The 25,739-nt window shown below is 45.1% G+C and overlaps 1 protein-coding gene across 1 annotated transcript in view; it reads right to left on the bottom strand.

Annotated features, from left to right (window-relative positions):
• Positions 1-5,153: 5,153 nt before the first annotated feature.
• GRID1 (glutamate ionotropic receptor delta type subunit 1) overlaps positions 5,154-25,739 on the bottom strand; it is a 731,665-nt gene continuing 711,079 nt past the window's right edge. The window contains exons 14-16 of the mRNA XM_028514000.2: positions 24,238-24,404; positions 17,616-17,856; positions 5,154-8,130 (exon numbers count right to left, since the gene is read on the bottom strand). Coding sequence (XP_028369801.1) covers positions 7,702-8,130; positions 17,616-17,856; positions 24,238-24,404 — 837 coding nt within the window. The 3' untranslated portion in view covers positions 5,154-7,701. The remainder of the gene's footprint in view (positions 8,131-17,615; positions 17,857-24,237; positions 24,405-25,739) is intronic.

Below are 25,739 nucleotides of genomic sequence, written 5' to 3'. Positions count from 1 at the left end.
TCTTGGCAGCTTTGGAGGTGCTCCCTCCCCAGACCCTGATTCTTTCTGTCTGCATTTCAGTATTAGCACACCTGGAAGTCAGGCTTTGATAGCACTGATTGAACAGCTCACAATCAAATCATACCTCTCCAGGTAAGCCAGGCTGCTTTTCATATGCTTTCTGGGAACAGTCAGAATCATTACATGAGTGGATCTCAGGAACAGAAGCAAGGGCTGCCAGCACTGTCATCTCCCAGAGGCACAGGGATGGGGCACATAGCAAATAAACCAGTGTGGGGTGAAAATGGAAATGTTGCTTTCTCTGCCCTGGCTGGCACTCTGCCTGCTGCCCAAGCTGGCAGCAAATGTTGCATATGTGAATGTTATGGATGAGATAGTTGGCTGAGCTCAGAGGCTGAGCAGTAGGTATGCAGATCACCCCAAGCACTGTCATTAATAAGGATGTATTTGTGCAGGCACCTTACCTGAATTATCATTGATCCTCACAGCAGTTCAGGACTCAGATCCCATTCTACAGGTGAGGGGATAGAGAGGAGGCTCTGAAATGATAGTGATGCAATTAAGGATACCCATCTGGTAAGCAAAAATGACCAGATTTTAAGCCAGATCTGTCTGGTACCCAGTTTGTACCTATTCCATGAGCAGTAGAATATGCATACGGCTCTACCTTAATGGAGAGAAAAAGTAATTTGACCTCCAAGAAGAAAAGGCAAACATGCTCTTTCTTTGTCAGGACCAACCCTGGTCTTTTGGATCTGTGTAGTGTCCACAAGGGACTCAGATGTCAAAATAGGAGATCTTATGAGCTAGGAAAACTTCATTCTAGCAATCATGGATCACAGATAGCTCTATAGATTCATTCTCTGCACCTCATATCCAAGATCACACAGCTGGAAAATCCAGAACCAAAATGAAAAACCAGGTCTCACTTATTTTATTAACACAGAACATTTGTCTAGTTTGAGGTCGAAGGGATACCAATCCCTTCTTCTTGCACCTGCGACAGCATGAGCCAGGGCTTGGAGAACAAGGCAAGTACAGATTATCTCAGTCCCTGCACTGACACTTGCAATGTAGAGTACTAATACAGGGTCATGGGTAGAAGCACAGGCTCTGCACTCCAAATTCCTGAACATCTCATCCCTTCTACACAATATTAGCATGACATTCAACTTCTCTGAGCTTCATTTTCCTTGTTAGCTACCATGCATGGTAACAATAGGAACAAAGGAGATGATTTAGGGAAAACTTTGACACATAGTAAATACTCAGTACCTTCCAACTATGATTATTATTTTAACTATGGAGTTCTCACAAAAGTCAATGAGATAGGTATTATTATCATTAATATATGAAGGGACCAGTGGGACTCAAAGAAATAAAAAACAGTGTGCTTAAGATGTCATGGTCAGAAGTAGGATTTCAGTCCAGACTAAGCCAGCTTCAGTATCTGTTCCCTCACTTTGTCTGGACTACCTTCCCATCCATGCACCAAGTTTAAGGCACCTATCAGCATCACCCTCTGCCCCTGTGTCTAGCAGTTCCCTATGTGTCCTGCCAGTGAGACTTCTCTGCCTCTGTATTAAAGTCCCAGAGGCCCTACATGCAATGCATTTTCCACATTCTCTCCTCTCATCACTGTTCTGTAATTATTCTCCCCTCAGAGGAGTACTGAAATGGAATTACACCTAAACACAGGCCCTGGGAGAGTGGAATACAGGGGCTTGTCTGACTCAACTTTTACAGGCATTGACTTAGAGCTTTTACAAGAGAATTTAAAAAACATATTGGAAAATATGGACGCTGTTTTGGGTGGGAATGCACACACCCACAGTGCTCAGCAATATGACAAACAATTTTAGAAGTTTCTCAGGCACCTCTGAGATGTATCCAGGGATTTCAGGGACGGAACTCCTGCTCTGAGGGAGAATGCTAAAGCTCTTCAGGGCGCTAATTGGCCCTGGAGCTTCCCTTGGCCTGGTGCACAGTTTGCTCTATGCAGAAGCAGGGCCTACTAGAGGAGATATTCCCTTAGAGAAGCAGCCTGTTTTCTGACTCTGACTTCCTGCCTGGCTAAGGGTAGCTTCAGGGCAGCAGACACCTGGCCCAGACTCTGGTTAGGCATGATCCTCTTAATCTGGGGTAGCCACACTTCTTCAGCGATGCACGAGCATATACTAACCAATGCTCCCTGAAGCCACCAGAGAGGAGGCAGCAGATGCAGAGGCTGAGGGATCTGGGGGAGATGGTGCCACTGCATCTTGGGACAGAGCAGGCCAACATGGGCCCAGGGCTAAGGGACAGCAGATGTGTTCCTACCAAGGGAGATCCACCTGTGCAGACAGGAACATATGCCAAGTCAGACAGACAAGGAACTGTGAGTGCCAGCACTGCCACTTACCAGCTTTGGGGCCATGCCTTTTTGTATCATGTTCCCTTTCTATGAATTTTAGATAGTAATTTCTGCCTTGTAGGGCTGGCTTCAGAATGAAAGAGCATCTGTATATAAAGGGGACAGAATAGTCCCTCAGAATAATAAACCTAATCAATAAATGGTTACTGATGTCAATATGATGATAATGTGTATTCTTAGTCAGAAACAATTAGCATGCTTTTGGGAATGCCTGAGGCTTCTATGCATATTTCAGGAATTCTAATTGAAAATCAGGAGGATTTCAGAGCAAGGGTTATTGGACAGTTTGCTGTGCACACCTGGGTGCTTGGCCAGAAAAAGGCCACTTAGCAAGAGATGTGTCCCTCTGTAGCAACTGATTACAGAAAAGTGCTTGGTTGATTGTTGCATTAAGACTGTAGTGAACAAGGAAGCTCTGAAATGGCCTCCTTCCTTCCCTGTGCTGTTTTCCAGATCTGATGAGTAGAAATTTATCTGCTGGCATCACTCAAGCATTGCCATGTGTGTTAAATTCTGCATGTATGTGCCTGAAGGGGGGTCTGTAGGGACTTTAGTGTCTGTATATGTGTGTATATGCATGCATATACCTGCGTATGACTTATGTAGTGTGTTGGCAAATATTTCATTTTCCTCTGAGCTTAGATACCTGGTTGATCCTGGCAACTGTATGCTTGAATCTGCCAGTGACCTAGCACTTCCTGAGGCATATTCAGTCACATATCCCCTCTTTCAGATCCTGTACATTGGCCATTGCAAATTTTTCCAGCAGGAGTTTGTCTTGCTGTAGAAAGAACCTCTCCTCTCTCTGGAGCTCAGCACCCAATATCAAGTTCAGAGGTGAGAGAATGAAAGCTAGCAGGAGGATCTGATATTATTGACAATTGTCCCTCCTTTGTCAACTGTTAGCTCACCTGGTTTATCTAAAATGTGTGCACTTCTTTCAGAAGTAACATAACTACATACCAGGGAGGTGGAAAAAAAGAAATATTAAAAGTATTGGAATAGGGAATTGTTACCTAACTGGAGTTGCCTGGTATGAAGGGCGAGTATAATGAGAATCAAGCACAATTCCATGTATTAAAAGCAACTGCAGGCATGAACTAAAATAATGGTTTCGTTGTAGCAAATGTTACAATAGGAACACAAATTCTCTCTCTTTTATTACATCCAAAGCAAGGAAAGGTCAGTTCAGATTTTGGGGAGCTTTATCAAATCTTGTGTTGTTAAAGCAAGGAGCACAAAACAAGGCTTTTGTTAAGATATAGAAGTTAATCTGGGAGCATGTACCTTTGGGAGAGAAAGATGAGTTTCTCAAGGATCTTTACTCAGAATGATGGCAGAGGCCCATGAGTAAGCCTTGGAAGCATAAGTTCATGCATGCATCCACGCTCTCCATGGGAACTTGCCCATATCTGTACCTATTAAATGAGAGGGCATAGGCCAAAGAGTGTTTTTTTTCTCTTCTTTTATGTGTCCTTGGTCTTCTTTCAGTGCTTGAAAAGATACACTTGGGTATGGACTTGTGTCATTTTGGTAAGATTTGGAAGGATTTAGAATTTAGGAACAGAGCTGCTTTTCCTTTAGAAAACATAGCCCTGCCCTGACTGGTGTGCCTTCATTGGTTGGGCATTGTTCCACAATGGGAAAGATGACTGGTTTGATCCTCTGTCAGGGCACTTGCCTGGGTTATAGGCTCGGTCCCTGATCGGGACACATGTGGGAGGCAACCGATCAATATTTAACTCTCACATTGATGTTTCTCCCTCTCTCTTTATCCCTCTTTTCCCCTCTCTCTAAAAAGAAATAAATACAAATCTTTAATAATAATAAAAGAAAACATAGCCCTTTAGGAGTCCCATTCAGATTCATCTGTCCAGATAATCTGGTAATGTCTGCCAAGTCCCCACACCCCCAGCCTTTGGAGTTTGTCCCCAGCATTGAACAATGGGAGAAGTCTCTCATTGGTGCAGGGATGGAGGAATAAGGGCTGGATACTCTACTTTCACTTCCTGGAAGTTAAAATCTTGATCATGAAAACCACACTCCTCAAGTTAGTTCTACTTGACCCAGGGATAACAGTGGAGTTGTTACTCCTATGAAGGCTGAGAAGTCAGAGGGGATCCTTGTGATACAAAAGGTAGAGCTGGGAGCATATGAATGTGGGAGTCCAGGGACCAGGTGGTGATCAGGGGCTATAGAAATGACTAGGAATATGGGAGTTCATTGTGCAATGGTACCCAAGACCCTCTGACAGCCAAATGCTAAGGAGCAAGTTGTGCATCCTTCAAGATAGCCACTCCCTTAAGGCTGAGGCCTAAGCACAGAGAGACAACTTATTTTAGGTCTAAGTGCGTGTAGAGATGAGAGAAGAAATGAAATCAGCTAACACTTAAAAGGAATTCATTCCACAATGCCATGTGAACACTTCTCTGTGTAGTGCAGCCAAATTCTATTCTAGGAGATTTCCAAGAACTCACATGTTCAAGGGAACTCACACGTTAGGATAACTAAAAATTAGAATTGCTTCTCAGTAAGTCCTCACATAGCCCCCAGTCAATGTGGAGGACTCTGGATATAAAGGATGAGGAGGGCATGCCTCCACCTCAAAGCATATCTGAGACCCACATAATCAGCAAAGTTTCACTCATGACTGCCCACACTAATGGGACAGAATCCAGCTCTTGGCCAGAGCATGCAGGAACAAGCAGCTAACATTTCTTCACCCCAGAGAAGAACAGGGTAGGGAACAAAGTCAAGTTTTATTATTAAACAACTTTAATCCAAATGCTAATTATTATTTGCAGTGTCTGAAGGCACAAAATATACCTATAGTGTATAGAATAGTCTAAACAGAGTTATAAATCCAAAGAGCAAAGCATGAAAAAATGATACATTCTGAGCTGAGACAGAATCTGAGTTGGGAAGATTTTTTTCTAGAGAACTTGCTTGAATATTAATCATTTTCCCTCATGCCAAGATTAGGAAATTTTTTAAAATAACATAAACATGGTGAAGGGTCACAGCATGAGGACGCGCTTGTGCTCTCTCTCTCTCTCTCTCTCTCTCTCTCACACACACACACACACACACGACGTGTGTCATCTCCCTCCTCTCCCTGACACCCATTCTTAGCAACACTGTCCAAGAAAACATCCATGATATTCCCCAAAGACAGGTCATCTTGGGAGAAAAACAGACTTGGGTGTGAGATAAGGCAATGAGACAATTTGATTTAAAAAATAGATTATATGAAAAATGACCATCCAGGGCAGAGCCCCCCCAAGTGCTGATGGAAAGAAAATGGAGCCTTATCTTCCTCAGTGTAACAACCACTCACCTGGACATCACCGTGAGCATGCACCCAGCTTCTGGTTTACTCACTCTGATTGGAGAAATGTCAGTCAGTGCATCTCCTAGTAGCACTGATATCAGGCCATTCTTAGCATCCAGAGATAAATAGAATAATTATAAACACTCTCTTTCCCAGGGTGCTTTCAGCTGACTTTGTGATGCAGCCATTCCTTACTGCTCAATCATGCCATTCAGGACTTCAGGGAAGAAATCAATCCTAGACTAGTTATCACCCTCATAAATACATCTCTGGAGTAACTCTACAAGGCTATTGGAAAGGCAATCAATAGGACTTTATATTTCTCCATGACCACAGACCCAGGATCTCATCTTCCTGATTCCTGCTGGAGAGGGAGCCCTACCTCTCAGTGCCAGCTGTAGGCTGCATGCACCATTCTGGCAGGGGAGGAGAACAGAATTATCTTAGTCTGTAAGAGGAGAAGAAATGAAGTGATACAGCTAAGATCACTCAACTTACTCTGCTCCTAGTGGTGTTTTCTCTGATTCTACAGTTTAATTGTCCCAGAAAGGGCAATAGAGGGAAGCAGACTGCCGGGTTACCCTAACTTTAAGAAGCAGAGTTTCCCAGCAGTTTCACCAGCTCAGCGATAAGCCTGGGAATCTCAGAGACTATAAGATGTTCTCAGCCAGGAGGGCCCCTGCTAAGAACTGTATCATGGCTTGTAGGCTTCTGGAGTTCAAGAGAGATGGCAAAGCAGGGAATGAGGATGCATGTTGGGTCCTGGGTCTGTTTGGCAGACTATCTTCAGGGTTCAAATTCAGAGACATCCTTTTATTTTGGAGATCTACTTCCCTGGCAGATGAGAGTTAATTGTCCTCACATTGCATAAAGTTATGCTGTCCCTTCTCTAAGAGCCAAGGCTCCTTCCCACCTGAATGCACATGGTCCATTTCATCATTCCCAGCTTGCCATCCACTAGAGCATTAGTATGCTTACCTACGGCTCTCCCTCCACTCTAACAGCATCCTTTTACCTGAAACCACAAAGCTTATACTCCTTGCATCTATGACCACAGTTTTCTCTCTCACCTGGGACCATGGGTACCAAATCCAACAGAACGTTCTCCCTTTACCTGGCCTCTCCTCCCACTACCTCACCTGATCTATCCACCATACCTTGAATTTCCTTATACTACAAACCTTTCACCAGGCCAAATCCACCGCTGTCCTGCCCTTTTCAAGGCAATGTTGGGGCCTGCCCCCCTTCTCTCGTATTCTATCACTTGATTCTTCTAATTAGGAAAACAAAGTAAAAAACAAGGCCAATAGTAGAGTATGTCAGCACGAAGCCATCAGAGACCATCACGTCAGTATGGGCACTTCTCTTAGGCCCACAGCACACTGTGACACACAGTGGGGTGACCAATGGGACTGCCCCATGTCCTAGGAGCCTCCGATAGCAGGCTGGGTCACAGTGGACCAGGCCAATGCTGGTCGAGGCTGTTTATCTACCCAAGAGGATTAAAAGCAGAACAAGGTGTCAGGAGTGGAGGAAAGTGGGAGGAAACCGTGGACACAACAGCAAGCAGCATTTGGGGCTCCTCTAAAGGGACCTGCTCCTCACTTTCCCTTCTCCCAGCAGGAAGGGGCTCTTTATCTGATCACCCCTCCTGCCCTCAGAAAGGCTCAGGGACAGGGGGCTTCTTTGGCACTTCAGAATGATCACAAGTAATTTGCCTTTTTATTCATATAGAACAAAATTTACAAAGCCATTCATACAGTTTTTGTGTTTTTTTTTACTGACTTCGAAAATTGGGAATATTCAAAATACACTTTTACCCCACTCCATTCTGTCATTATTTACAGGTATGTACAAGAAGAATGAAAGTCTCTCTGTGTGTGGTTTGTGTTCCTTGTATTAAAAAGCTCTGCTGGTCAGGTGGGTAGATGGGCGGGTGGGAGGGCGGGTGGCGTAGTCAGATGGAGGTGCCGTGGGAGGTGTCCAAGGCCTCTGGAAGGACGCCTCCAGGCACAGGCTGGAAAGACATGGGGATGGGGGTCTTCACTGGGCTCTGGCGGAACAGCCCCCCATTGGGCGACCTGTGTTTGCACTGCATGGGGGGCATGGTGGCCGAACTGCTCAGTGGCAGTGGCAGGTTGCTGCTGGGCCCTGATGAGAGTGTCCGGCTGGTGCTGTGGCTACTTTGCTCAGGCAGGAAGGTGCTGACTGAGAGCTGGGTGTTCTGGTACTCGCGTGTTGGCTCCAAGGCCTGGCTGGGAGCCAGACCCCCCATCTCCAAGGCCGAGAGCTCAATAGATGCTGGGGAAATCTGCTTGTGGGCAATGTCTTCATCCATTAGACTGTTCATACGCCGATGAACCTGCTCCAGATTCACTTCTTTGTCCTGGAGGGAAAGCACAGGAAGGTCAGGCTGAGCCCTATTATGAGCCCAGGCTGGCTATCTACAACTCTTGAGGCCTGGAGACCCCAGGCCTCTTTGGCTGGTTGGACAGTGGGTGAGCATGCTCCCATGCCTCCCATCTCTCCCATTTCCCCTCAGCTGTGTCCAGCCCTCAGCTACCTGAGACCAGCAGCCTAGGACACTGCCCCTAAGGAGCAAGGATCCCACCAGCCAGCTTTGGCAGCATATGCTTCCCCTTCACACTCTGCTTCAAATCATTGCCTTCCCATCCAATAATCTTGGGAGAAGACTTTTTGAAGAACTGGCAGACACAGGAGGAAGTTTACCTTGGGAGCAAAAGGGAATGATCCTTAAGCTTCTAATGGGCCCCATATATTTGCCATTTAGAGTTTATAATGCCCAACAGACTTGATGTACTCATGTCCACCCTACACAAAGAAAGCTTGGATTCAGAAAGATAAATGAGTTCTCAGAGACATACCCCAGTGAGAGGCAGAGGTAGTGCCTGGAGCCACAGGAGAGGTCTTGCTTTGCTCAGAGGCTTTTCTCCATGAATAAAATCTCCAAGGATGTCAGGGAGGAGCATGCCCCTGTTTTAAAGCTCAGGGGGCCTGGTTCCAGGATGAGGATGGGGGTGAGGAGTGGGGATGGTGAAGGAAGGGAGTTCCCAAGGATCGGCTGATTTTTCTGGTAACATAAGGCCTTGGCTGTCAAGATGGCTATGGCCCTAACTCCTGAGTCTCTCCATATGATGAATGACATCAAAAAAATTGTTTTATTTATTTATTTGCTTAAGAAAGAAAATAGAACAAGTGTCATTCCTTTCAAATAACTTGATGATTTGTTGGCAATGTCAGAATAAACCAAGGACATCACACTGCTTTAAAGCTCCTTAAAAACAAATACGATAGAATCTGCTTCCTCAGTTTCCCACGGTGAAGTGGGGCACAAGAGCAGCTGCCTGGTGGACGAGCTACAACAGCCCCTCAATGAGGTGTTAGAAGTTGCAAATTTACTTTCAGGCATCATGAGTGCTGATGTGCCAGGCAAGGTCAAAGTCATGCCTCCTGCATGAGATGTCCAACTCCAAGAGAAATACCATGTCAAAGCCCAACTCTGAGATGAAACACCACAGGCTGTCTAATGTTGACATCCATACAGTGGAAAGAAGAACTGATCCTCTGCCCATTTTGTAGAGTTGTTAGACAAACCAAGACATGTGAAAGTCCTTAATGTGCTTTCAAAAGAAAACAGAAGAAACCACACAAATCTAGGGACCATTCCAGTGGCTGTTTGAGATCCTATAGCGCTGGAAGGAGAGTATTTACCCCAGGAAGTGGAAACCCTAAACAACTAACTTGAACTCCCTCTCACTTCTGTACAATCACGTGACTGACCCCCATGAAGACTCAATCCAGCCTTTCTCAGGCAAAGAAGGTGCTTCTGCAGTTCACTCCTTTCTCCCAACACCCAATGGGGTAGATGAAACAGAGCCACTGCTCTCTCCACACCTTTGTCAAGTTCATGACTAGCACAGAGAGCGTGGCTTCCAGTGTGACACTTGCTGTTTTTTCCAAGAACCTCCCCCAGGAAAAAAAAATTATAATATTCCAATCCAGAAGTAAACCTGAGAATAAGAAAGCCAACTAGTTTGAGGGTGGTTGAGACTATGGGTATGGCTTGCTGTCATAGATGAAAATGACATCAGATATCATGGGCACATCTCTGTAGACAGAGCCAAGATTCCAGTGATCTGAAGTTCCACAGAGCAGAACTCTGCTAGTTGACGTTGAAAGACCATCTCTGAGTTGGGATCACCTTTGGGAGGCAAGTGTCATGGGTAAAATTGGGGAAAGTGGCTAGGGACCAATAAACCTTTACATCGCCCAACTAAATATGATGCATGCAATGTCTTTCACTGACTCCTTCAACAGTTTGTAAAATATATAACAAAGCAAATTGAATTTCTCTTCTTAATTACATTACAGCATGGTTGATCCTTTCCTCTATGTAATATTTCTTCCATTTTACTTATGTTTGTTTTTATTCTTGCATGTGAAACTATTGCTAATAGTATTTTTAACTGTCATATTGAGTATTGGCTGTTTCAGGGCCACTCACCATCAATTCACCCAGTCTAAGAAAACTGTGGTTTACTTGCTTTGGGGAAATTACTTCTTCCCTTATGGATAAGAGTTTAAGTTGTCTGACCACCTGTAACCAAAATGCAGGACCATGACCCAAGCAAAGACTGTATCTGAATCCTGAACATAGGGATAAAGAGACAGAAAGTAGTTGATGTTCCATCCATTACAGTAGTAGTGCTTCAACAAACTTTCTCTTCCATGACCATCATCCTGGATCTTGCCCCCCCAGCTGTCTGGACAAGCCTTGGTTCCTGCTTATTACCCAGCCACTTCTGCCTTCTCCTGGCTGCTGTGAGTTCTGATAAGCTTATGATTTGGCTCCTTTATCTGCATTAGCCAAAGTCAGTACCACAGCCATGTTGGGAAATATTTGTATCTACAGACTGTTTTCATTTCAAAATATGTGAAAGGCACAAGACTGAAACCAGAGTTCCTTGAAGCTAGAGAAACTGAGAGATAATTTCAGATATTCTTGGGATTTAATAATATAACCTTCCCTTCTCTTTGCAGCCAGCAAAGCTTGGAGAAGGCTTGGAGACAAACAGAGTGCCTCTCTGGCACAGCCTTTAGTTTCTGTTAAAGGAAAACTGATGACCAAGTAAGTGGTCCTGGGATCATTGGGAAAACTAGTCAGTTGCATAATCTTGCCTTTCCTGCTTTCTATTTTCCTTTCAGGGCTTTAAAGATCCCATTAGATATGGAGAGAAGTCAAGTTTAAGAGCAGACTAACAAAGTGGGAAGCAACTGTCTTACTCCCAGATGTGTTCGCTCTGGATTCTGGCATTTAGAAGAAAGGGCTTGGCCCTTTTGATCAGTCAAATGAGCACTGGGTCAGGACAGGTGTTCATGAGATGCTCCCTGTTTTGCTGGAGTATAGAGACAGAGAAAGGAGAACCTCCTATCAAAGAAGACCACAGGGAGGCAGAGAGCTGAAAGTAGAGGAAAAGTGAAAGGAGCCTCTGTACTGAATGCCAGGAGAACAAACATAAGGGAGTTTTGGGGGAAGACCCACCAACAAAAATCCTCTGAAAAATGTGAGCAAAGTAGGTCTTCAAAATGAAATCCTTCATTAGTGAAGGACAAGGAAGAGGAGGTTTGGTGGGGAGGAGAGGAGGAGTGTGATAAAGCTGGTAGGGAACCAGCACCAATCTAGCATAATAATCACAGCAGTGAGGAGTGGATCAGGTAACATCAAAGCTTCTAGAATAAAGACCAACCCAGAGCATTGTTGTAAAGATGATCCAATTACCCTACAGTTAGTATTTTTGGAAGAAAGAGCTTGAATATATAATTTCATCAATCCACATTTTTTTTTTGCCTTAAATTAAGGGCAAATGAAGCAGTTCCAAGGACTGCTAAGTGTGCAGTGGGTATCAGCCCCAACTTGAGGTTATTTATTGGCCTATAACCTGTCCATGTTAGGACAAAGAGAAAAAATATCCATATCACTTGAACAAACTTTCAAGGGTTACCTTCCCACCCTGAGTGGCAGTCAAAAATTCATTCTCTCTGTACCAATGGGACCTCATTCTATCCAAATTCTACTCCTGGTAGTAGCCCCAACACAAAGCAAACCCTAGAGGAATGGGATGCCATCACAAGCTTCCTGCATTTGTTGTTTAACTGAACGAGAAAATAAGTGGAACTGTAGCAAACGCCTATGCATTCTCTTCTGGAAAACACACGCAGCCTGTTTCTCAGTCTCCCAACATACCCTCCATGATGCCTGCTTCTGCCAGAGCCAGAGCTGCAGCGCAGAGAACTGGAGAAAACTACCTTGTTTGGAAACCCTGGGGGCACTGTCTTCTTGGATCACCTGGGGCCAAAGACTTAGCACACACTGTTATTTTTGGTGGCCCCTAGGCCAAGGAAAGAGGCTGAAATAATCTACCTACTCAAGGAAAGAGTGATCCAAATAATCATCTCTATTTTAGACAAAATGGGGTATTCTATTATGTTATGCAAATTCAAATAATGAGCTTTTAAATGTGAATTACATCAGTTTATACTTTCATTATCCCAAAGTTTCAGTGTTCAACCAAGTAATGACAGATATAGCGAGATACTTGGAAACTTGCTCCTCCCTTCATTAATTTACCATAGGTAACTAACCTAGAGAAATATCCTTGACTATGACATAAAATTTACCAATGGCATTAATCCATGAATCCAGCTGAATTCCAGCTCTGTGTTTCTCACTTCATATTAAACATGATGACAGATGTGCCAGCAGAGGTTACTGGGGACCCTTTCCCAGACGTTGTCTTGCAGAGAGATAAAGTTCTGTAATTAAGCCGCTGTTCACCAATGTGGAAATAACACAGTGTACTGGAAAACAGTAATTAACTAAACTATCATCTATGTAATAGCTAGGCACACATGGGACTCATTAGAACTTTGTTTGGCATCCAATGGCTTCTACTTTAAGTTGGGCAGGAACAAAATGTATTGAAGGACTTCCCATCTGGGATGCTTGTAGGAGGTGTCCTTGAGACCAACCAAGTGGTAAATGAGACCCAACAGCTGGGAGAAACACCATCAACATAATCTTCTTAAGTGTGGCTCCAAAGATGTTCCGGACCCCAAAGAGCTGGGCTGGGAGTCTGAGATTAATGGTTGTGTAAGTGCAAAGAAGCTGAATGTTAGTTAAGTCAATGAAGTGGTCTCAGGGAATGCTGCGCAATTTTTCAGAGCATGATGAGAAAAAGTTGATGGGCTCAACTGCAGATTTTGTGGGGGAGGGCAATGAGAGGAGGGAGCCAATGATTGCAACAGGTGTACATGGGGTGAACCAAGGCTAGGGGTGAACAGTCTTGCTCAAGGTTACACAATTCCACAGTAAGTGGAGTGTCAGGATCAGAGGCATCTGCCCAGCTCCCAAACCTGGGCTGCATGTTCCCAATCTCCCCTTGGCAGGATGGTGTAGACCAGTGTTTTCAACCTTGCCAGGACATCAAAGCACATGTGAAGCTTCTAGAAATTACAGTTGTCCAGACCTGCCTAATACAACCCTTTGGAGAATGGATCCCAAGCAGCTATACTTTGAAAAAGCCCCAGGATTAATGACCCCTGATGTGCAGCAGGAATTGAAAGCCATTGATTCAGCTGCAATGATTTATACAACAATTGAATATTAATAACATTTTCTTTATAGGCACCCAGACTGGCTCATTCCTTCGATAAATACTTTTGAGCTCCTACTACCAGATGAGCTAATGTTCTTGGTAAGGCATCCATCTTGGTCCCTGGCATGTAGAAGGTGCTCAATACTTCAGTTATATTCATCATCTCTCAACAAGAGATCCTACTGTTCCAGAGACTGGACAAAGTGATGGGAATGCAGAGGTGGGAAGTGCCAGCAAACCTAAAGCAGAGACAGGCAAGTACAGCATCAGTGGCAATTTGGCATTACCCCTGGCATGAAGATGGACCATGGAGGTAGGCAGAGGAGGTTTTATAGAAGGGAGTCATATCTGAGCTGCTTGTGAGATAGATATGGTGTATGACAAGTGTTAATGCCTCCTTCCTGGAAGTCCCTGGGCTAAGGGCATGAGTTTCCTCTCACTCTAAGTGGTCTGATATCAACAATGTAGCCAGTGAGTCCGGCTTAGTTTTCAGAAGAGAGAAACTGGGGTTCAGTTTCTCTCTGGCATAGGGAAGAATCCTCAGTTACACCCTTCATTCTTGAAAACCTCTGAAAAAGGCTAAGGAAACTCCTGCTCTTCTACACACCTGATGGAAGGCCCAGTGACAGACACTTCCCTCACATTCCAGTTCTTCCCAGACCACTTCTGAGTTTCATTTTCCCAAGGGTAAGGAGGCCTCCCTCAAATGTTGAAGGGACTCAAAGGGAGTCGAGAAAGTAACATGACAGTTTCTTGGCACAGGGAAGGTGCACTAATGATGTCACTGGTCATCCTTATATCCCTTCCTGTACAACACAAGGCCCTTTTAGGGAGTAGTCCCTTGGCTACCATTCACTAAGCACATCCCATGGGACACATGCTGCATATGGCACTTCACACACCTTCCCTCTTTGAACCCCATGGCTACACTGTGAGTTTAGCATAAATGAAGAGAGAAGAGGAACCAGAGAGAAAAATCTCTATGTGGCGTTTAAAAAGCATCAAAGGCATGGAGGCAAGGAAGGGTGTAGAGTCAAAGAATGGGTCCCAGGATCAAATCTCCCACAAAGAACAAGCAGGCATGCAGACTGAGGCCAGCCCATTGGCCACATAGAGAGGCCCAACTGCTCCTCTGCCACTGCTGCCTGGCCACCATGGCCTCTGTCAGTTCCTGTTTGCAATGGATGCAGGGGCCAGGGAGGGCAGGCAAGGCAGGAGGCAACAAGAACTCCAAGCTTCCTGCCAGTGATGGATGATTCATCCCTCAGTCTGTGTGTCATCTCCCACTTGTGCAGTTCTCATCTTTATTTCATGAATATTTTATTCTGAGAGCAATGATTCCACTTCCCCCATAAATCTAGCAGGTGGCTTTAACTGCATCTACAGAGCTTGGTGTGCTTACCTGCATTGGGTAACTATATAATCATATGATTCCTTAGAAAAAATATGAGGTCAAATCTACATGAGTATTAAGAGGTTGAATGCATATTACTACTCTTCCTCAAGCAGTGTCTAAACTCTGAAGACATCTGTACAGGCCATTAAATATAACTAGGACTCCACCCAAAGACAGGTTTCTGTCTCTTAATAAATATGGCCAATGCCCCCAAAATAAAGCATTTGAAGATAAACCACACACTCTCACCCAATTGCAAATTCTGCTCCATAAAATACAGCCAACCAGTAACACAAAGATCTGGATTAAATACCCTCATTACTTGTTGAAGGTTTTAAAGGTATGCTTCTAAAATCCTGTTGTTTCTACTGCTCTCCTGGTTCCTACTCCCTTTATAAGATTCAAACCCCTGGCATCTAAGTCCTTCAGAGAAAGTCCCTGCTTCCACTCCAGCACCCTCCATACCTACCTCCTTGCTGGTGCTAACACTGCAGCCCCCAGAGCTCTGGGAGGTATAATGACTTTGTTTATCCCCACACTGTTCACTCTGCCTGAAAGGCAACTTAGTCTCATCCCAGGTTCTACGATTTATACAAATTCTTCAGCACTCAGCTCTAACAACCCCAACCCCCAAGAACTCATTACTAACCTGAACCCTACCCTTGATGGTCCCACCATGCCCAGGCTGGCTGCATGCCCCTCAACACTTGACAGAACCTGCTGCACACTTCAGGGTGGCCCTGATCAGCAGGATGGAAGGTGGACCTCTGTCCCACCTGCCCATGTGGAAGTGAGTCCCTGAGGACAGGACCTGTGTTCCTAAGGGCACATGTATTAAAGGAGGAAGAAAAGGTAGGGAGAAACTTCATTTGACAATCAGAAACCCTTAACAACAGGAAAAGGACGGTATATTTCCCCTTTTTTCCATGCAACACCCAAAGGGGCTGAAGGAAAGGCAGCTACTGTGCTTTTCCAACCTGCCTCTTCATTGCTTCTCCTTCCTATCTGGAAGTGGGTCAACAGCAGCCTGGACAGGAAGTTGCATATTTTGTAAGCAAGAATGATATATTTTGTCCTCACTCTCATGCCTGAGATCTCAGGCATATATAGAAGCCAGAATGGAAGACTACGTGTTTTCTGGTCAAGAGGGAGCTGCTTCTCATTCTAGGTTATCCCTTGTTTCCTGGTCTTTCTCAGCTCCCTCTCTTTTCACCTCTGCCTTCAATGTCTCTCTAGTCTCTCTCTCTCCCCACCCACACACACACTCACAAACACAGACACACACTCACAAACACACACATTCACATACTCACATCCTGACAATTCATTCTGGGCTGTCCAGGCCAGGCCTGTCACTAAACACTAAGCTGGGGGACCTGGCTGAAAGCAAACAAGTACTTCCAATAGAGGAAGGATGGCATCTCCCTGAACCTGGTTCACAAAGAACATTTTGGAGGGCTGAGCCTGAGTCTCTTTCCCCTTCATCCCTACTCCACCACACCAGCCCAGGACAGTGCCTCCATGACAGTGTGATGCTCACCCACCTACCTAGAAGCCTCTCCAGCTCCCCTGACCCAAGGGAAATTTGCACAAAGGAAAATGGGCTGGTGGCTTAGGTTTAAAAAAAACATGGAGAATGGGTACAATGTGAGCTGGTCCTCCCTGGTCCAAATGGGAGTGGTTCTAAGAGCACACCACCCACCTGCCCACTGCTGTGCTTATAGACCTGGGTGGGGAGAAGCAGGTGGTAAGAGTCTGTCTTCACCCCCAGCCCAACCAGGGCTTCATAACAGACTGATGTATGTATGGCACGTGGCCAGCCAGTCTCTCCAGGAGGCAGAAATGGCAGCGATGCCTCTGCTGCCTCTTTGGATTTGGTGCTGGTTACTTTACTGCCTCTTGTTTGAAATTTATACCTGTTTGTCTTCATGTAAACTATAAATGGAGCTGTGATTTGAGAAGTAGCCAAGGTACATATACCTGCAGTGACAGCCCTGTGATGGAGTGGCTGGGCTTGTGCTACAATGTCCGTGTATAGGTTTCTGATGGCAGAGCATCATTACAAACCACACTCCTCACCACCCTTCCTTAAAGGAGTTTTCTCCAGGGGACCTTAATGAAGGCTTCATATTTTTTAAAAATGAGCCTGGAGAAGAGCAAAATCCCAATGAGAAGGAAGTGTGGAGGGCAGAATCAGCTTGTGGTTGATACACACAGGAAGGAAAGTGTTCCCAAAACCTGAAGTCTGAACAGACTCACAATATTCCCTGTGCAGGGTGTGCCTAGTAGGAAGAGGGCAAGGCTAGGTCCTCCAAGGAGGAGCCAGAGAGGAAGGAAGGGACAATAGGAAGGGCAGGAGCTGGTCCTCACATGCTGAGAGCACAGGCCTTGTGGGCCTTGGTGAGAAGCCAAAGAGAACCAGGAGGGAATGTGGTCTCCTTTTTTACCCTATAGTGGGCCCCTCCACTTGAGAAGGAGGAGGCACATGGGTAGGGTAGGGTGGGGAAGGGCTCTCTGGTGCTGCTTATGCTATACCCACTCTACAGATAAAACCAGGACTTGTGCGGCCATGGTTGATGCCTTGATACTTTGTTCAAGCATGAATACACCCCCTACATTTTTTTCTGGCTTTAAAATCAAAATAAAATGATGACACCACCACCCCCAATATAAAAGACTGCTGCCTCCAGACAAATGACTCAGGAAAATACTAATGGGAAGAAAACCACCCATCAAGTAGCCCAATAGCACTGCACAGCCTCTAGACTATGAAGGAGAAGCAGAACCCAGGGCACGGACCTCTTTGGGAGTCTCCTGGTGGCACCGGTTGCTGCTCCACCACAACTCTAGGGCAGCCACCAGGCAGGCAAGGAGAAGGCCAACAGCCAGGATGCAGAAGACACCAGCAAAGCTGTGCAGCTTGAGGGACTTGCCATCAGCCTGGGCACTGGCATGGCTGATAAGGTCACAACGGCCTGTGTGCGGCCACCACTTCTGCTTAAGCACATCCAGGTCCCCGGTGTCTTGTAGCTCCAGGAGTCTGAAAGATATAATCCACATGAGCCATGGGGTTCTCAGCCCCTTTCCCGCCACAGTTGCCCCACCAAAGACAATGCTAAACCATCATAGCAACTCTCTGCCTCAGCTTTCCTCTCCACCCAATCCATTCTCCACTCTGCAGGCAGAATGCTTTTTCCAAAATCACATCAGATTTTGTCACTCTCCTCCTCAAAAGCCTCTATGTCCTCTCCCACTCTGTCCCCCTGGCCAGGGATACAGTCCAACAGCAAAACACATAAGGACCCTTCACATGGGATCCTGGGGCACTCTCAGAGGATGAAATCAGGAAATACAGAAATGGATGAGACACACACTTAGGCTGTGGACTTAGGATGTTCATGTTTACAAAATGCTTTCTCTCAAACTTCAATACCTGTATTCTAAGTCTCTCTTACTAGGATTCACCAAATTATTCATTCATTTATTCGATTTAAGGAGCATCTTCATTGTACCAAGCATGATGTTCAATACCACTGTGCTTGTGGTCTGGAGACACATACACAAACATGAAAACAATCAGACTATCAACATAGAGACAGAGCTGTGGCCATACAATAAATGAAGGTAGAGTGCTAGGAAATAGCATTGGGATGATGGCCTAAACTGGAGGCTGAGGGAAAACCTCATCAAGGAGGTGAGAGGAGAGTGTTAAGAAGTATTCTAAGTGCTTAACAAATCATATGCAATCCTCATGTCAACGCTTTGACATGGTTACTTCCATTTTCCCATTTCTACCGAGAAGAAAATTGAGGCACAGAGAGGTGAAATACTTTGCCAAAGTCCCTTTATGGTTGGTAGCAGGGTTAGCATAAAGTCAGGAGAAGGAAGAACCTTCTGGAGACTAGAACCACATTTGGAATAAGATAAACGTTCAGTGTGTCTGAGAAGCTAAAATGTGGCCAATGAGACTGATGAGGGGTGTGGTGCATGAGAAGGAGGACGTTGGAGATAAAAACAAGGAAGCAGGTGGAACCAAGACAGATCATGGGCTCTGAGAGGGTGGGAAAAAGTTTGGATTGTATCCTGAGTGCAAATGTGCGGCAACACCCACTGTTCCCATATTCCCCAAGTAAATGGAGGGGGGGGGGGACAGTTTTCCTTTGTTGTGCTATTTTAAGGGCTCCCTTTATAATCCAGTGGTCTGAACAGCAAGCTAGTGGTGGCTGGTAGCCCCCAGGCTCCTCATACTCAAGCTTTTCCATTTGTGGAGGGGGATCTTTAAGCCCAATCTATGGTAATATATTCAGCTGACAACACTCTCTGGACATCTCTGACCCCTCTGGGTTTATGCAGTTTGAAAGTGGTGGTTCTTTATAACCAAGAGAAACTCATTGTCAACTGCCCAGTTGAGCAGTCTCTGCCCTGAACCTGCATTGCAGGCCAGCTGTGATGCAGGCTGAGGCTGAGTTCAATGCCCATGCACAAGCTGTCATGAGTGGACAGGGAAGGTAACAGCCCAAGAGGGTTCCCTGGCCTGTCAGCATCATGGATACAGTATCACATGGCCTCTCACTGGCTGGGATTAGTCCAACTCAGTGCACAGAGTAGGTAGGTTTTAGGAGCACCAGATCTCAGTTTGCTACCCTCAGATAAGTGACTTGTCCTGTTAATCTCAGCTTCCTCATCTTTGCAACAAAGACCCTAGATTCCCAATAAGTGAGTAGATCCTTTGGGACAGGAGCTGTGTGTTACTCTCCATGATTTCCCCTAACCAAGCAAAATGGCCAGCATAACTTGGGTCATCCATTGGATGTTTGTTGTATCAATAATTATGTGAATTTATTAACTGAATATTAATACACCTAAACTAAAATGGCCATGGTGAGATAATGAGATAATGTCCATTAAGTGCCTAGGGTATAGATTGGTACAAAAGATTTAGAGTATGGATGTGCATGTAGAAGCTTGGCCTTGAGATAAACACATGATTTACATGCTGTATTTGTGTGGTATGGGATCATGCTCAGTATGCGGCTGAGGCCAGAGATCTCTCACATGGCACTTCCCTTGATTAACTGAGCAGCTGCAGTGTCCTGCTACCTCTGTGCTGAGGATGTGTTAGGGAAGTTACCTGTCTATATGTCCACTGGTCCATGCTGGCCAGCCATTCATTAAGTCTCTGTTGGTAGATATGAGTATGCTGGGCCTCTGAGCTGTTACAGAAATGCTGAGCAGGGTATGCAGGACCTCAGGGCCTCTGAAAAGACTTTTGGCTGAAGTACTGGCTCACCATGGAGAATCAGCTGAGATTCATGTTCATTGGACAGATTGAACTCTGATGGACATCAGCTCATACCCAGATTCTTACATTGTACTAGCCATATTACCAAACCTTACCACTTGAGCTCTCTCATCATCACAATAGATGCATCTACCTCGCAGAATTCTTGTGACAAAATGAAAAAAGGGAACACATGACTACTGCTCAGGTAAAGATCATAAAAGCTGGTTAATAGTTACAGTCTAGCAGCCATATTGACCAGCAGTCCTATTGGCCCAGTATTGATGTGAACTGCCTTTTACTGAGAACATAGTAGGAACTCATGAATTCACATTGTTTTAATCCTCATAAGAGCCTGCAAAGTAATCCTTACTGTGTCTGTTTTACCTATTGAAGACCTGAGGCTCAGAATATAGATGACTTGTCCACAGCTGCAGTTAGAAAGTAGCAAAGCTCCTCTTCAGAGCTGGGTCATGCTGACCTAAGAGGCCATGATCTTTCCAGAACATCAGGTGATGGTGCAGCCAGCCTGCTCTCTGAGATTCAGATTCTGGCAGAGGGGATGATGAGACTGGCCACAGAGAGCACACTGTGGGGCCAGGTACCACTGTCCTGCTCATTGACTGCATTGTCAGGCAGGCTGTTTCATTTTGCTGATGTGTCTCTTCTTTTGGCTCCTTATAATTGTAGGTATTTTTTATGCCCAATATTATTCTAGGACAAATGTAAGGCATTTATATGAAAACATCAAGTAAAATAAAAACCAAATAAATTGAAAAGAAAATTTAAATATGTAAGCAACAGAGGAAAGATAAAGCAAGTCACAGGCATAGAATGATTCCTAGAATGAGGCTAAACTAATGGACAGCATAATAATCTATACTGCTTATGAGGGAGCCAGAGTGATAAAAGCCACTTCCTGAAGCCAGTTTTTCTACTTTCCAGACAGATATAATTGCAGGTGTTTTCCTTCAATCAATAGGTGTGGAGCCTGCTACACAATAGGTGTTCTACAAATGGGTATTAAGTTGCTAAACATTTATTGAATGCCCACTTTGTATGCCATGGTCCACAAATGGGCTATAGCTCTTAACCCCCACCATACACATAAGTTGTAGCCTATACAACCTGTCCTTTGCAAAGGCAAGGGGCCATAGGCAAATTTAGAGAAATAGCTTAGTTCCCAGGACTAAGGGAAAGAAGATAATAATAGTTCCAGACAAGACTGGGATCTGTTATTTACACAAGACCCTTTTTTCTGTTCATGGCATGGAGCATTGATTTCTGGACCTGCAGCCTTGTTCCTCTCAGGCATGACCCAGCTGGAGACAGCTCACAGTTCTGCATGCACCAAACAACAGAGCCTCTTAAAGAGCCATTGGCAGCAGTCAGTTGACAACCTGAGATTAGAGCATCCCCCAAGTAGACATCCATGTGCCCAGGCTAGAGAGGGTGGTGCTTCCAGCCCAAAAGGGGCTGCAATATAGAGACAGATGACATAATTGAGGAAGCCAGCATAATCCACGGGCAACATTTACCTATGGTCATAGAGCACATGGCCTTCTGATTCAAACAAAGATTAATAAATTGCTTCTTGCCAGGATAACAAGGAAACTGAGGTAGCCACTTTTGTTTATGATGACCCCTGGGACTGGGGGAGCAGTCTCTATTGGGAGAAATTTTTAATAGAGCCTTGCTGTCAGCAAGTGGAGAGAAATGCACAGGCCTATTCCAGGGCAAGTCTGCTTCTCTGGGACCCCACACTCCCACACTGGTCCTGGTCCATTGCCCTCTAGAGGCACACAAAGGACATCAAGTTCCATCTGCATCCAGCAAGTCTTAGATATTGGGGGTGAGCAACCACCTCTCCCCACTCATTTCCAGGTGGAGTATTCCCAGGTCCACCTCTAACACTGTCTGAAACCCCCACTTCCCTGACTCCTTTGAACAATCCAGCTAAGAGTCAAGATCTCTCCTTTCTCTGCTCATCAGCATTCACTTCAGTAGACTTGCAGGAGATCTCTAAGCAGTGTGAATGCACAGGGACTCCGCGCTTCCCTCCCCGGGGACCCTTGTGCTTCTCTGAGCTCTCTCCTATGGCACATTAGCTACCTGCTGCTGCTGCTGCTGCTGCTGCTGCTGCTGCACTGCTCCCCAAGCTCCCTAACCATCTGCTCCAGAGAGGTGCCCACAGGTTGATGGTCTGTGGAATGCCCTGAGCCTCCTGTCTCAGAATGCAGGCTGAGGTAAACCTCAAGAACAGTAGTGTGTTATACATCTGGAGAGAAGCCATTCTCTCATCAATTGCCTTTAATCTGAGCAATTGATAAATCACTACTCCTTCTTCTCTCTTGTCATCTCTCTCTGCTCCAGGGAGCAAAGGGAGGCATAGAAGGTACACTTGATTAAAATCCAGAGAAAACACAAAGGCCTCATTTAACTTAATTAGTTCTATCCCTTTTCCCAGTTTTGCAAACAAGCCTCTGAATGAATGAGTCAGAGGCCCTCCTCCTTGGCCTTCCCTGATGGGGCTTAGGCTCAAGTGCTCATGATGAAAAGATGCCAGTCAAAATCTAGGAGGTAGGAGATGGAAGGTGGTAGACCTGAGAGCAACATGGGCAGAGCACTGGGGCTCAACAGACCTTCATTCTTCTTCCAAATCTGACAGCAGCTGGCTGAGTGACCCCAGGTTAAACCAATGATCTCTAATGATGCCTATCCCTCCAAATAGGTGACCCTCAGTGCTAGAATGTGTGCATTAATCAGGCAACTGGGGTTTACCCCTAAGCCTGACAACCCTCTGGGCCTTTTCACTTGGATACCTCTGCCACATTTTGGGTTTTGGTGGACCAAGGCAGAGCCTGTCCATACAGACACTTCTCTAGGCTCTATAGTTCTGCCCCCTTCACCCACCAGGATGTCACCTCACAGACATATATGAGTGGGCTTAAGGCTTAGATGTCTCTAGGAATTAGAGCTCCTGTTATCAGGCTGCTTCCTGGCAAAAGGCCACTGAGCTTACCCATACTCTTCACTTTCACCCTCTCTGCTAAGGGTCACCAGATCAAGGACCAAGGTAAACAACTGTGGCAGGAAATAGGGTTGGTTGATAACAGAATATTTTACTCAAGGGGCTAGGGATATATTGACACCAGCAAATAACATGGGAAGCTAATTAAAAGGCAATGCAAGCTAGATGTACTGTATTCATTTCTGGTGGAGGAAATCCATGTACATTGTCTTAGGCTGAATACTCCTACCTATACAGCCCTCCTCCCCACTTCCACCAACACGCCTACAATTTGCTAATAATAATTACTAGGAAGCTGATCTGGGGAGGACCAAGACGAGACATGTAATGAGGGCTGGGCCCCTCTCTGCCCCAGTAGAGAACGTCTATCCCCTAGTCTATGTACAGATAACTATGGAATCCATCTGCTTCTCTGACCTCACTTTTTTTCAAGCCTTCACATTGACTCTTCCTACTTTGCATTTATCTTAACAAGTAGATAATGGTGGAAAGAAGGGACTAGTTAAAGAACATGTATGAATGACCCATGGACATGGACAACAGTGTGGAAATTGACTGTGGAAGCGGGGGGTGGGATAGGCAGAAGAGAACAAAGGGCAAAAATTGGGACAACTGTAATAGAATAACAATAAAATATCTTAAAATAAAAATAAGTAATTACTGGGCCCTTGCCAGATCCCATTAATTATTCATTAATTTTAAATTACTGGGACTATGTAGCTAACTCCTTCTCATCTACAAGCTACAGGTGTCATTTCCTATGGGAAGCCCTCCCTGATCTTCTGGGTCTGATCAGATACCCTCCTTCATCCCCAGAATATCCTTTCTGTCACACTTACTGCCCTATGCTGACATCACCTTCTCACATCACATTTTGCAGCGAGACCATACAACTTCATGGGAAGGGATCGTATACTTCCTGCTGTGTAGCTCAGGACCTGGCACAGAATTAGTGTGGGTGAGAGGAGGATCAAGTACTGGCACATAGTCAGTGCTGAGGAAAAGGTGATAAATGAACAAGTTTGTGTTGGCTCTCATCTCCTGAGAGGAGGTTATCCTCCCACCTCAGCAGAAGGGGCTACCAGAGCAGAGTTGATGACTGTGCCTACCTCTGGGAGAAGAGGTCCCTGTAGGGGCTGCCATGCTGCAGGGCAATCCCGTAGCCCTTGCTGCTGACACTGTTGCTGATGACGGTCACAGAGCAGTCGTCGTCAGTCAGAGCCGCATACTCCACCACAGCTACATCCCATAGAAAGGCATAGTTCCCCTTCTTTGCCTGAAAGATGAAAGATATCATGCAATCAGACAGGCCTGATCTGCTGTATTAGTTTCAAGCAGTGAAGCATCTCAATGGTGAGATTTTTAAGGGACCCTCCTAAATAGCTCCTCCTGCCTACCAGCCAGCACCACAAACTCTCCTCCAATTTTCTGGTCTACAGATTCCACCACTGGTTGATAACACTGACTGAGGTTAGACAGAAAAGCATGGGATGCTGCCTCTAGCAGGCTCAGTGCAGCACATCTCACAGTGGTATGGACCTGTTTCTCAGAGAAGCAGGCTCACCCTGGAGACAACAAAATGTCTGACCCCAGGGAACTGAGATTTTTTCCAACCAGAGAATTAGGGGGAGCATAATAGTGTCCATTTAATATTGCTACACAAACCTGGTCTGGACCCTGCTTAGGGTGAACATGGGAGATACTCCTAGGCTCAGTGGCCCAAAGTGGCTGTGACTGAATATCTAAATTAGGAAAGGAAAGAATAAACAAATGGGACCTCATCAAACTAAAAAGCTTCTGCATGGATAAAGAAAACAGCATTAAAATTAAGAGAAAACCAACTGTATGAGAAAACATATTTGCCAATGATACCTCAGACAGTGGTTTGATCTCCAAAATATATAAAGAACTCACACTACTCCACTCCAGGAAGACAAAAAAGAAACATTGAAAAATGGGCAAAAGACTTGAACAGACACTTCTCCAAAGAGGACATACAGAGGGCTCAGAGACACATGAAAAGATCATCAGCATCACTAACCATCAGACACATGCAAATTAAAACCACTGTGATATACCACTTTACAATAGTCAGAATGGCCATCATAAACAAAGCAACAAACAAGTGTTGGAGAGGATGTGGAGAAAAAGGAATTCTAGTGCACTGTTGGTGGGAATGCAGACTGGTGCAGCTGCTGAGGAAAACAGTATGGAATCTTCTCAAAAAACTAAAAATGGAACTGCCTTTTAACCCAGCAATTCCACTGCTGAGATTATATCTTAAGAACCCTGAAACACCAATCCAAAAGAACATATGCACTCCAATGTTCATAGCAGCACAATTTACAATAGCCAAGTGCTGGAAGCAACCTAAGTGCCCATCAGTAAATGAGTGGATCAAAAAACTGGTACATTTACACAATGGAATACTACGCAGCAGAAAGAAAGAAGGATCTCCTACCCTTTGGTACAGCATGGATAGAACTGGAGAACATTATGCTAAGTGAAATAAGCCAAGCAGTAAGGGATAAATACCATATGATCCCACCTTTAAGTAGAACCTAATCAACAAAACAAACAACCAAGCAAAATATAACCAGAGACACTGAAA

Source organism: Phyllostomus discolor, chromosome 5, assembly GCF_004126475.2.
Source record: "Phyllostomus discolor isolate MPI-MPIP mPhyDis1 chromosome 5, mPhyDis1.pri.v3, whole genome shotgun sequence".
Classification (NCBI taxonomy): Eukaryota; Metazoa; Chordata; class Mammalia; order Chiroptera; family Phyllostomidae; genus Phyllostomus; species Phyllostomus discolor.
The sequence above is the reverse complement of the archived record's forward strand: the minus strand, read 5'-3'. Positions and strand labels throughout refer to the sequence as shown.